This window comes from Diuraphis noxia, unplaced genomic scaffold, assembly GCF_037042655.1.
Source record: "Diuraphis noxia isolate RWA-SAM2 unplaced genomic scaffold, SU_Dnox_SAM2 contig0003, whole genome shotgun sequence".
Lineage (NCBI taxonomy): Eukaryota > Metazoa > Arthropoda > Insecta > Hemiptera > Aphididae > Diuraphis > Diuraphis noxia.
In genome coordinates, this window is record NW_028301713.1 from 28699966 (window position 1) to 28712778 (window position 12813).

General features: G+C 25.8%; 2 protein-coding genes across 3 annotated transcripts; one reads left to right on the top strand and one right to left on the bottom strand.

Moving 5' to 3' along the window:
- Nucleotides 1-376: 376 nt before the first annotated feature.
- On the bottom strand, nucleotides 377-5106 carry LOC107173832 (ras-related protein Rab-2A-like). The gene is made up of 5 exons (XM_089224274.1): nucleotides 4967-5106; nucleotides 4564-4635; nucleotides 3024-3267; nucleotides 1685-1865; nucleotides 377-640 (listed from the first exon to the last, which is right to left on the bottom strand). Exons 1-5 carry the CDS (start codon nucleotides 5025-5027, stop codon nucleotides 557-559), a joined length of 642 nt encoding a protein of 213 aa, XP_089080400.1. The 5' UTR covers nucleotides 5028-5106; the 3' UTR covers nucleotides 377-556.
- A 391-nt stretch (nucleotides 5107-5497) lies between these two features.
- On the top strand, nucleotides 5498-12184 carry LOC107173842 (putative mushroom body vesicular transporter portabella). 2 transcript variants are annotated; one of them, XM_015524547.2, is made up of 13 exons: nucleotides 5498-5622; nucleotides 5754-5851; nucleotides 6659-6755; nucleotides 6819-7000; nucleotides 8510-8593; nucleotides 8665-8850; nucleotides 9579-9619; nucleotides 10569-10625; nucleotides 10855-11001; nucleotides 11058-11201; nucleotides 11348-11534; nucleotides 11782-11915; nucleotides 12001-12184. In XM_015524547.2, coding segments are annotated over exons 1-13 (1461 nt in total). In that variant the 5' UTR covers nucleotides 5498-5620; the 3' UTR covers nucleotides 12103-12184. The 2 variants fall into 2 exon arrangements, with proteins under 2 accessions (XP_015380033.1, XP_089079123.1); XM_089222997.1 differs by lacking the exon at nucleotides 10855-11001.
- Nucleotides 12185-12813: the final 629 nt, after the last annotated feature.

Consider the following 12813-nt stretch of genomic DNA (forward strand, 5'->3'; position numbering starts at 1 on the left):
ATTATTTAAACATATTATTTGTTTATCAAATATTTTATGAGCATAAAGATAAAAATCAGAATATATGAATAGAAAATTGTATTTAAATAGTTTTTGTTGTATTTGTAATAGAATCACATTTAAAAAATTTAATTAATTTAGTTATAAATTATAATATGTGAATAAATTATGAATAAAATTTTTCTTTTTTTGGTATGAAAATATCTTCTAAGATACATATTATAAATTGAACTTCCTAATTAGGCAAACAAAAAAATATATCTCTGTTAGTAGAGTAGTTAAGGTTAAAATATTGTTTACAAATCATAACTTTTTTTTTTATTATGTTATCCAATATCTATGTTAAGTAATAGCTATAAACGTCTAAATAAAAAACTATTGTTTTAATAACGGAAAAAAATAATAATAAATAATAACCTTAGATAACGTAGGTTGTAGGTAGGTAGTAATTGAAAATTAAAAATCAATAATATTATGTTACAAATGTTAAAATATAATTTGACAAACACTACCTAGTTTTAGTATACTGTATAGGTAAGTTCTATTTTTATTTTTTTTATGTAAACGTACAACAGTCACTTGCATGGTTTTTCACTATTTCCGATTTGCTGCGTTTACGGCCAAGTCTAACTCCTGATATCTGCAATTATATAAAATTATTTTTCCGATTTAACCATAATATATTTATTGAAATATCCAATCTTAAAATACCAGTTAATGATTTATTTACTTTAAATATTTTCATTTCAATAACAATAAGTATTGTCCATAGATACAAAACTATTATATACAGTTATCAGTTAAAAGTTAAAAGTTAGTTAAAACGTTGGCTCAGTAAATAATAATACTATAGATAAATTATTATATTTTTTAATTTTAGTTCAATTATTATTGAACCATTATAATCCACTCAAATTTGGAGTTTTCGCCCAAAATAATTAATGGTATGTTTATTAAGCAAATATTTGTATTTTTCACAAGTTTTCCACGAAAACCACTAGAAACTTAAAAAAATAATTATCCTGTTGAATATTTTAATTTCAATATTAAATCTCTTTGAGCATTTAATGAAATTTTTTTAATGTATTACCAACTCAAAATTATGTGTTGATGAAAAATAAACCACATGTTGCGAGTAAATTATAAAATTAATTTACCCATATTATAGCTACGAAAAAGGACGGAAAAGTCATCTCTACCCACTCTCGCTATGAAATGCGAGAGGCGAGCTGTATTAATATTGAATCCTTATATGAATGCAATAATATCTACCTTATTTATGGTAAACTTGAATATTTAAATCATATTATCTTAAACAATATAGTGTAAAACATTTTAAGTAGGTAGAAAAAGCATATATTTAGTACTCTTAACTTTTAGAAGTCTTACAAGTTAGAAGGTTATAAATTACTGATACCTAATGAAACCATATAACTTTATTTTATGAACATCGATTGTTATTAGCTATATAGCTACACACTATGTACCTATCTATCATATTATGAGCTTTTAAGTTTTAATAAATCTTTACTTGATTAAATAGCGAGCTAACTTATAATATGTGTTTTTTTAACTTAAACAAAAAAATGTATAATGTATATTGTTGACACACAAGATCGTATTTAAATATTTCTCGAACTAGTTTTTCAATTAACCATATAAAAAAATTTAAAATTTATCTTACCGGTCTATTGACATCAATTTCACCACTCAAGACTTTTTTGTATAAATGTTTTGCTAACTCTTCAAACACGTCTGACACGTTACTTGCCGTTTTGGCAGAAGTTTCAAAAAATAATAAGCTATTTTTGTAAGAAAAGTGTTCACCTTCAACTCGTTCTACTTCTCTATTATCTTCTAAATCACTGTAATATAATAACAAATAAGTTTAAAATCAAATGATAAAAATCAAAAATAGATATTGTATTTGTAAGTAATTTTCAAAAATTTAAACCGACACGATTTTTCATTCTTCGTGAAGATTTAATAATTATTTCCAGTAAAATAAAATAATTAAGTTTTTAATCGACTTAAAAACTATGATCAAAGCACAGATTTTATTGATCTCCCGTTATTTTATATTTTTATTTATTTTTCTATTAATTTGTTTTTTGATATAATAAGTTTCACGTGGTATTCTAAAATATAATACATATTTATTATTTATCGATTAGAAATCAAAGCTAATTGTTAGTTTAAACATTTTTGCAAATACGATTACGAAGAACCAATTAGATAAGTTTTCATTTTTCTGAGTAGTTTCATTAGTAAAAGAAAAATAATTTAAGTTTAGAAAATGTAAAATTATTAAACAGATGTAGTTTTAAGCTGAATGTCTCAATACTTTCCTTAAAAGTGAAGCTCATTTATAACTGTCAAAGTGGCAAATTTAATAATAAAACACAAATATGATTATTTGCACACACATGTGGTTTACCAAAACTCTTAAGACGAAACATGTTATTATTATTGACACATTAATTGAAACATAAGTACTTTATAACATATTTTATAAAATATTAATTTTTAACTTATAACATAAGGTACATGTCCATACGTATACATATATTCCTGGGACCTATAGCTAACATAATATCAAAAACAAAAAGCATTGACCATTTTATCAACTATAACGCTCCATGCTGCAAGTATATTATTCCTCTTTATTGTTCATATTATACATTATACATGTGCAGTGTATAGTATTAGTGTATACACTATACATAATACATACAATGTAACGAAAACAATATAAATATAATAATCGAATGGTAAAAACGTTATCTAAATAAAGATAAACCTAAATTATTTTTTAGAAAAACAATAGGTATTGGTAGGTAAATGGTTGGACCGTACAAATTTCTATTTAGTAATGAACTCAATAAATAACAGGGAAGAAAAAAGGACCACTTACAAAATATTGTGCATGACACTATGACAGTCATTTATCAAATTATTAATTCAAAATAACTCACTTAAATTAATTAAAGTTGTTTAGTTATTAAATTATTTTTGTTGTTTACGTTTTGTTGCCCACTAACGCGAACATCATTCTGGTACCAGAATTAAGTCGAGCTTCTCTTAACCATTCACTAACGTGCTGAAACGAATAGCGTTTAGTGATATTGTACACTAATATACATGCCGCAGCACCCGAATAATATGATCTAGCTATGGATTTGAACGCTTCTTGACCAGCAGTATCCCAAACAGCTATTTTGATTTTTCTATTATAGAGTGACAACGTCTTATGGCCATAATCTATTCCTAAAGTAATAATTTAACATAACCTTTAATATTTACAAAATAATTAAAAACACAAAATTATGTTTAATAATATAATAATATTACCTATAATTATAGTTAAATAATTGAAAATATGTCATAAATAATGTTGCCAAGCAGATCAAAACAACTGATATAAATTAATTTAAAAAAAAAATGTTTTTTCTATTTATGTATGATAGCATTTTTGTTTTAATATGAGGATCTTCATCAGTTGTTCTATATATATATCATATTCACTAATTATCAAAAATACATGCCTAGTCATATTTTTTAAAATAAATTAAACCAAAAAATACGAATATTTAAAAATTATTAAGTAGTTAAAAACGTATAAAATGTCCAATGTAGATATGTTAATGTAATATCTATAACGCCTATATTAATATTGAATAACTAATAGTTCATATTTTTCTTACGAAAATCTTTAAATGTTATGTTACCTAGTCAGTCGCAACTCGCAATATGTAGAATTTTAAAGTTCAAATTCGATAAAATAATAGGTATTAGGTAATTAAGGGTAAAATTATTTTTTAAGTTTTTTTTTTGTACCTAATTCGAAAGACATTGTTAATATGACTTGAAATGTTGATACTTTATACCATTACGTATATCGTTATTTACGATACACAATGTAATTTTCTAAGTATTTTATTAATTTTCAGCTATTTACACTCGTCTACGATTCTTTAGTTTAGTTAAGGCACCAAATCAATAACTAATAGTTAAACGCGACAGCGACTATATAGCAGAGTAACTGTTCCGGTTTTTTCTATAAATTTATCATTGATATTGACAGAGTATTATTTAAAAGTATACGCATAAGATGTGATAATTATTTTAGATTAATTTAATAATGCGTCCAAAACAAAAATTAAACTTCTCTCGAAAAATATCAATATTAGTATTTTATATTAAAATATACACATAAATATATATATATTTTGTTAGAGGAACCCGCAGCAACATAGGTCATTGGATGAGGGGTGGTACGGTAGGGGTTATTTTTGTGTATTTGCTTGTAGGTTTTTAAGTGAGTAGGGTTGTAACACGTGTTTGTGTATGTGTGGCAAGGATATGTTGCTAAAAATTCCGGATGGGTGACCATCCGGGAGCTAGCAACTGCAACCGGTACGTGCTCAGTGCGTTTCCGCAGATTGAGCGTACGACCGCGCCTCACCAAGCCACCATAAATATATTATATTATTATAAATCAACCATTCATGGTCAAATTCAAACTAATGTTTATAATAGAATATTTATTATATAAATGTATACCTATAGTCGTCAGTTCTTTAGAATCAAATTCATGATATAAGAATTGTCTGGTAATGCACGTCTTCCCTACACCTAAAACACATAATATAATGATATGAATAAAAATAATTATACTTCCCGTAGATATGACTATTTTCTTTCAAAAATCTATAAATTTAAAATTGCATATTTTATTTTGTTATTATTATCAGTATAAATTAGTCATAAAATATGTGTTAAAATGAAAATGTATAGTGTAATTGAAATTGTAATACCTAAGCAATATTATTTCTTGTTTTTCACATTTGAAGGAGGTGTCTATATATTCATACCACTTTGTAAAAAGTTAAAATTAAATATGTTGAGAAATTTTATGATTATAGTACCTAAGTATTGTCATTGATATAATTTAATATCTACTAACCAGCGTCTCCAACCACAATATATTTGAATAAGTAGTCATAACATTCATTGCTTCTAGACATTTTGAAATAGGTGCTTTTTAATTTATTTATAAATTAATAATAAACTAAAAAAATATTTAAATATTTAAAAAATTCAAGCAGATGTTTAAGATATTATTTTTTTGCACTTTCTGAGACGTAAATTATAAATAGTTTCTATGTACGAATGACAGTGGTTCAGTTATTGTAATGGCCTATATTACTGAAAACAATGACAATTATTGTAATAATTCGTAAACAAAGCTATTAATTATCTAAATCTGTGAACTGTTGTACATTGAGATAATAAAAAAAAAAATTAAGTTCAGAGATCAGTAACCATGTACTAAATTTAAAACCCATTGGTGTTGACAAAAGATAAAAAAAAACGGAACGTGAAATAGCATGTGCGACGATAAAATTGAATGTTACCACGACAACGCAGTATCCAGTGGACAGGAAATCATTTTTTCTAGCTACTCTTGAAAAACAAGTAACCCCAGTTTAAGCACACTTAACCATACAGAAGTACATTTACATGTTGTTCGATCTATGCGCAACACTTAGGCTCTAATGTGATCATATTTTAGTAATATATTTTTTTTAATTCAGTTGCATATATAAACATATTCAAAATGTTAGTACATGTTTCGCCTATATTTATGTGTTGACAATTTGTTGTGTTAAATTTTTATATAATTAAAATTACTGGAGTCATTTCCCGCCTGTGTATACCTATTATATTATAATAACGTTTAAAATCTACAGGTCTTTCTTATCACGATTTATTATGGAAAGCGATTTGGGTGTGATCTCTGTTGTCTACTTATCAATGTTTTTGGACAATGTACTTTTGACTGTTGTTGGTGAGCTAATATAAATAATTATGTTCTTATGTAGTTAGCAATAAACACTATACATATCTGATAATGCCAAAGTATTACATACGCATGCGTTTATCCGTAGCATAAATAAAAAACTGTGTTTTCGTTCAACAAAACTTCATAATATTTATCAAAGAAAAATATGTATTATTTAAAATTGTAATTATTTTATACTAGTTTCGCTGACACGCAGTTATTTTCAATGGAAGAAGTTATATAAAAATGATGTGCATATTTATAAAAATTATATATCAAAATATTTTTTTAATTTTATTAATTTTTATACATCTATGCAAATAGAAAAAAATACCAAAGCATTGAACACCACCTTCACCGTACTCAACTAAATTAGTTATTATAATTTGATTTCAAAATATAAATTTCATTATATTTTACATTTAATGTAAAACAAAGCAATATTCCTTAATTTATGGTACTACCTATTGAATATATTTAAATCTTCAAAACAAATTTGAAGCATATTAATTAATTTTTTTATGAAACAATTCTTTAAAATAATATATTTAAGAAAAATAACTTTTTATATTATGTTCAGCTTTTACTGAATCTATTTAGATTTATGACAAAATTTGCAGTTTATTAAATTTGTTGAAAAATAGTTTCGAACATTCAAGATTGAATTAATTCATCCGTAACGCCACAGTGAATTCCATTTGTACCTACCTACACAATTATTTTTCATATCATATATTAGATAAAATAATTATAAATGTTTGATTTAACTTTAATCTAGCCATACATATTAAACCTATGTAAAATATATTACAGTGCCAATTATTCCAGAACATTTATACGTACAATGGATCAACAACACAACGGATTTTATAACTAACGTAACTAGAATAGATCAACCACTTCTTCCTAGGTAATGTAGTATACATTTTACTTAATATTTATTTTATACCATAACGATTTCGAACAAATTTAGTTCATTGATCAAAATGAAATTGCAAACACTAGAAAATGAAAACGAAGCAATAGGCGTCTTGTTATCTTCAAAAGCTATAGTCCAGTTGTTAATGAATCCTTTGGTGGGAATTTTAACATCATACGTCGGATACAACTTACCTATATTCCTTGGATCAATTCTTTTGATTATAGTATCAGTTTGTAAGTAACATAGATACTTTAAATCAATCTAATTTATAAAATGTTTGTAATATAGACTTCAAATTTACAATAAACATAATATCTGAAAGATAATAAATTACAAAACAAAATATGTATTTATAGCTGATCACTTGTGCAACAGTCAATAACGACGTCACAAATATATAATAATTGGATGACAATATAGTTATGTATTATAAAATTTTAAACATGAATTTTATAAAAATATATTTCATTTTTTATTTTTTTATTTATCATAACGAAAATCAAATTTATTTATTTCCCAGCTAGTATAGTAGGTATTTATTTAATAATAGATTAATGCTATGATGTAATTAAAATAACAGAAATAAGTTATTTCCCAAGTCTCTGGGTATGAGGAAGCAAGAGTTCATAATACAGTATTAAATCAATAGTTATATTAAATTATTAATAAACTGTATGCAAACATTATACAATTTAAAATTTATAAATTTAAAAATCTTCGGCCCTAGAAAAACATTTTTTTTTAACATTTATTTTAGAAAATATACAATCTGTAAGAGTAGTTTTACAGTAAGCATGTTATGTGCGGTATAAATGTGTTTTTACGTGAATTTACATGATTTTAAGGATTTTACCTAACAGTAATAGTAATGTAATGAGGAACTTAAATTTATAGCTTATTTGAATTTTTTTTTTTACATTGTTACTAGGTCTCTATTTCAGTTTCTTTTTAACCTTCTCAGGGGGTTTCTAGATATGTTAATAGAATCAAGAGTAAGGATCAAAGGGTTTGAATGATTTGCTAGTCGAGAGCGAAATAATTTGTAGGATGATTTTGCTACTTCTGGGATTGTTTGGATGTTGAAATCGGAGTGAAATGTATGATTTTAAATATAGAAAGGCGCGTTTATTATCATACTTAATGTTATAGATTGAAAACGTATTTTATTGACGTTTGTTTTCTTAGCAGAACCCCATAGTTAGATGTCGTAAGACCACTATTGGTTTTAGTAATGTTTTGTATAATATCAGTTTGTTTTTTAGGCTAATTGAGGAGTTTTTTTCCGAGGAACATCTAGTTTAAGTAAAAATATTGATAAATTATAATTACAATAACACAATTATTATTTTATCTGTAATAACTAGCTGATAGTTAACTTCATAACATACTAAAATTAAGTTTAACAAGGTATTCAATTCGAGATTCAATTTTATGAAAATAAAATAATAGACACCTACACAACCCACAAAATAAGAAATAAACCCTAGTATTATAATGTTGATGTTATAATTTTATATAATATCATACTATTAAAAATATAAATATAAAAAGAAAATATAGATTGTACATTTTTAATACCATTATGATATGATACTAACTATTGAAAAATTTATTAAAATGCATATGTTAATAATTTATGGTTATTTGTTTAAATGTATTAACCAATTTATTAATAGACAAATAACGTCAAAAAACCAAGTTGTTTAGTTGTATACACCTATTTTTTTTTTTCCATAATGCAGTGTTTGCGTATGGAGAGACTTTCATTTCGTTACTAATTGCTAGAAGTATTCAAGGCACTGCTTCAGCATTGATCAGTGTTTCTGGTAAACCTTGCTACTGAGTTAACATAGATATGTGTACATTGGATATTTATATATAACAAATTATATTCTAGGTATGTGTTTAATTGCTGATCAAAATCATATATCAGACTTAAGACGCAGTAAAGTAATGGGTCTAGTCATGGGAAGCATTGCCTTAGGTGTATTAGTTGGTTATCCGTTTGGTGGCATACTTTACTATTTTGTTGACAAGTCGACACCATTTAATGTGATAATATGTGCCATAACATTAAATTTAGGTAAGTTAGAGAATAATGTATAAATGTAAAGAAATATTATTTATAAATAATAAAGAAAGTTAGAACCCCTCGAAATAACTAGTAATAGCTGAAGTTATTAGGTAATTTTAATACCTCGGAAAATAATTTTCTGTATGACAGCTCTGAAAAATTGCCCGACTGTAAATCATTCGATATTTAAAATTCAGTTAATCAAAGTTTTAAAAAATCAATCATTGTCAGAAATACTGAGGAAAATCAGTACTTTAGTCCAATGTTGTTAGATTTTGAAATTAGTCATTCATAAAAATTAATGTTGCTTTACGGTATAAGCTATAAGCTATACCTACGTCAAAATTCCAGTAAAAATAAACTTCTGAGGAATCTTGAATTCCATATTAAAAACATAGATGTTAGAATTAAAATTGTATTATACATAATTACTACATCTACGTATTTACGTAAATGTGATTAAAAAAATTTAAATAACTTTATCATCTAAAATACGTGGTATATATTATAGGTATTTAAAATCGTTAACTAGCTAGAAAAAACAATGATACTAAAGTAGACCACCTACCAAAATAACTTTAAGGGTTTAAGCTGTAATTTTTTTTATTTATACATACAAGCTTTAAAGCGCAAATGGTTTGATTTGTTTAAAACCAAATTTAAATACAAACAATTATATAGACTATACATACGCATACAATTTATAAAAATCATAGTACAAACATTTTATTTTTCAGGTCTACAACTTTACGTTTTTAATTTTAATCTCGTACAAAAGGTATGTATTTCACATAATATATTATAATTTCTAAAATAAAATATTACAATAAAATCTATAAATATGTATATAATAGTATCTAATATCTATATTGTTACTCAATCACAAATATCATATATACATACATATATTATTGTACCTAATAAAAATAAAAATAAATAAAATACGTATTAATTTTAAAGATAATCAATACTTATTTTTATATAATATGATGCAAACATAGAACCACGATACATTGATGCATTAACAGTAAAACGATTTCGTTATTTTAGATATATGTATATATAATTTATATACACATTGTCGTTGAATAGATGAATAGATGAGTTATTTAAATTAAAATGGTTTTTACAAAAATGTTAATTTCAACTTCACACATTTTCGTACCAAATAACAAATAATTATGTTTTTAATTTACTCGTTAAGATACACAAATCGGTTTTCCCATCATACAATTTTATAACTATCTAACACTTAATTAATATGATTTTGAACCGAAAGTTTTTTTTTAATATCAACTAGATATATATGACGTTTTTCTTTCACCTACCTATAGAAACATTCAGCTTTCATTCATTCTCATTATCTCAACTACTTGTTCCCTCATTTATCATCTAGTTGAACCCCTAAACCATGCCCCAGCTTTGTGTCCTCTGAAAATAACATTTTATACTCCTCGGAAAATTCTTGAGCTTTTTCTACTTCCCTCCTCTTCCATTTCAATTGTTATATGTATATAACAAATGATCATCCTTCTTCGTTTCGGAGTTTGGTTAATCACTATTTTGATAACTACAATTCCGTGGTTTTATATATTAACTTTTGTCTTTATTGTATACCTACTTTTAACTATTTAACTATTTCTCTCAAAATATTATTTGACGACTTTGGTTAATCTTGTGGTTCGAATAGTAAATATATGCATATTTTCCTTTGTTTTATTCATTAGGTAAATTCATTCAAGGAGATATTGCAATTAAAACAAACAAGTAATGAAAAACATCAGGTATTTTATTATTTTTATAATTTAGTTATTATGTACCTATACAAACAAATAAATTGTCTTAGTTATTAATTTAAGGACCGGATGATCAGATTATTGTATTGTATTTTTACTCGCATTTTAAATTAAAGTTTGTTTAATTTTTTATGTATAACAACACCAATTATCATAAGAACCTAGTTTAAAACCTACTGCGTAATTGCGATTGTTTTAACCTTTCTGTTTTCAATAGTCTCACTTTAACAATGGCAACTGGAAAGATCTTTTAAAAGATGGGTATATTCTGTTAATCATTTTTTCTATTTGTCTAACATCATCTGCCATGGCTATTTTAGAACCGTTTTTACCAATTTGGCTCATTCAAATCATAAATCCAGAAGTAAAATGAACTTGATGAAAACCTTAGATGCTATTTCAACGTTGTCATTATTTCAGAAATGGCAGTTGGGCACGGTTTTCATTCCAGATAGTCTTGGCTATTTGATTGGCACAAATTTCTTTGGCACATTGTCGTACACAATGGGGCAATGGAGAATGGCTATATTAGCAACTCTGCTAGTCGGCATATCTGCCATAATGGTGAGTTTTACGTCGTAATTAATTTAACAGTTTGTAATAATTACCAAGCAGTGTTAGTAAAATAGGTGACTAACTAATGGTGCTAATAACTTATACTGTATTAGATTAAATATTATTTATCATCCCGTAACATAATGTTTTAAAAGATTCCAGCTGCCAGAACAACAATAGGGCTTGTTTGCCCACATTTTGGATTGGGCCTGGGTATAGGGATAGTAGACTCTGCTTTGGTCCCCATGCTGGCAAATCTAGTGGACACGAGACATCCAAACGTACATTACGGATCGGTATACGCACTTCAACAAACAGCGGTCAGTCTAGCATATTCCGTTGGTAAGTAATAGGTACAGTTTTCATAATGGCATGATTATTTGTTATACATTTAATTTTTTTTAAATAAATAAATAAATATAATACTGAATTGGTTTAAATAGTATTGTGTAGGTACTTACTTCTATATTCCTATTTAAAATTGTATAATTGTATTACCATGTATAATAGAAAATATTGTACCTGTATTAATAATTATACATACATATTATTTACTTGAGCTAACGTCTACTGTGATTTATGATTTAAGGTCCTATTTTTGGTGGTCAAGTCGTGAAAAACCTTGGATTCCCGTGGTTAATGAGAACTGTAGGAATCATAAACATATCTTACTGCAGTATGTTAGTGTTTTTAAGTAAAGTTTCGAACGACACAACTGAGAAGGTAGGTATACGATCAAAGTATCTTTGATAGACGATATGTGGTTACCACAAATTATGCACTAATCGTTTTCAATTTATTTTTGTAGATTAACAATGATACATCTATTCCCAATTATAAGTCCACAAGCATTGTACCATCCTTTGGCAAACCTATCGCTTATAAGAAACTCGACGAAACGGATGAATAATAACTGAAATTGTATTTACAAAATGTACATTGTTACTAATTGTATATAAGTAATAACTAATAAACATAAAGCATGGCAAGAAGTATTTATTTTATAATTATGTAATATTTTCACTATTGATGATTTTAGTATTTCGTTCACATTACTAAATCATATAGGAAACATGTTCTGAAATAACATTAGGATTATAGGATAAAAAGGATTAAGATTTTCAATGAAAAAAATCAATATGGTAAAAACTGTAGAATTTAAGTTGTTCCATTCAGTGAGTCTTTTACAAGAACAGTAGCTACAAAATACCATTGCATAACAAGTTAAAATTTATTTTTTTGATAAAGTTCTATAATAATTTCATATGCATTAATAGTAAAACCTCACTAACTTAAGCGTGAATTACTTAATAACTATAATTATTAAATAAGACAGTTTTTTGTTTATGTATAATGTAAAATAAATTTTAAATCTAGTTATACAGATCAATCAAAATATCTAAAGTATCTAACTGTATTTTGCATTGTCACGTTAAGCTATGTTGCCGACCGGGTGCAAATTAAAATATGCTGCCCTTATTTTTTTTTTTTTTATGTTGATCCTCAAAAATTTGCCACCCCATCAAACACCATAAAATTTTCCACCCATTAAACGCGGCTCTGATATTGTATATACGAAAAAAAATTGAAAACCCATTCAATACCTATGCTATTATTATTT

Bases quoted from the DNA above. Each gene is read 5' to 3' on its own strand.
- LOC107173832 (XM_089224274.1), bottom strand. From the start codon at position 5,027: ATGTCTAGAAGCAATGAATGTTATGACTACTTATTCAAATATATTGTG. The intron at 3,268-4,563 runs GTATACATTTAT...TTATTACTTTAG, and splicing joins TAAAGAACTGACGACTATAG to GAATAGATTATGGCCATAAG. The intron at 641-1,684 runs GTAAGATAAATT...ATATAATTGCAG, and splicing joins AAATTGATGTCAATAGACCG to ATATCAGGAGTTAGACTTGG.
- LOC107173842 (XM_015524547.2), top strand. The intron at 7,001-8,509 runs GTAAGTAACATA...TCCATAATGCAG, and splicing joins TTTGATTATAGTATCAGTTT to TGTTTGCGTATGGAGAGACT. The intron at 11,916-12,000 runs GTAGGTATACGA...TTATTTTTGTAG, and splicing joins CGAACGACACAACTGAGAAG to ATTAACAATGATACATCTAT.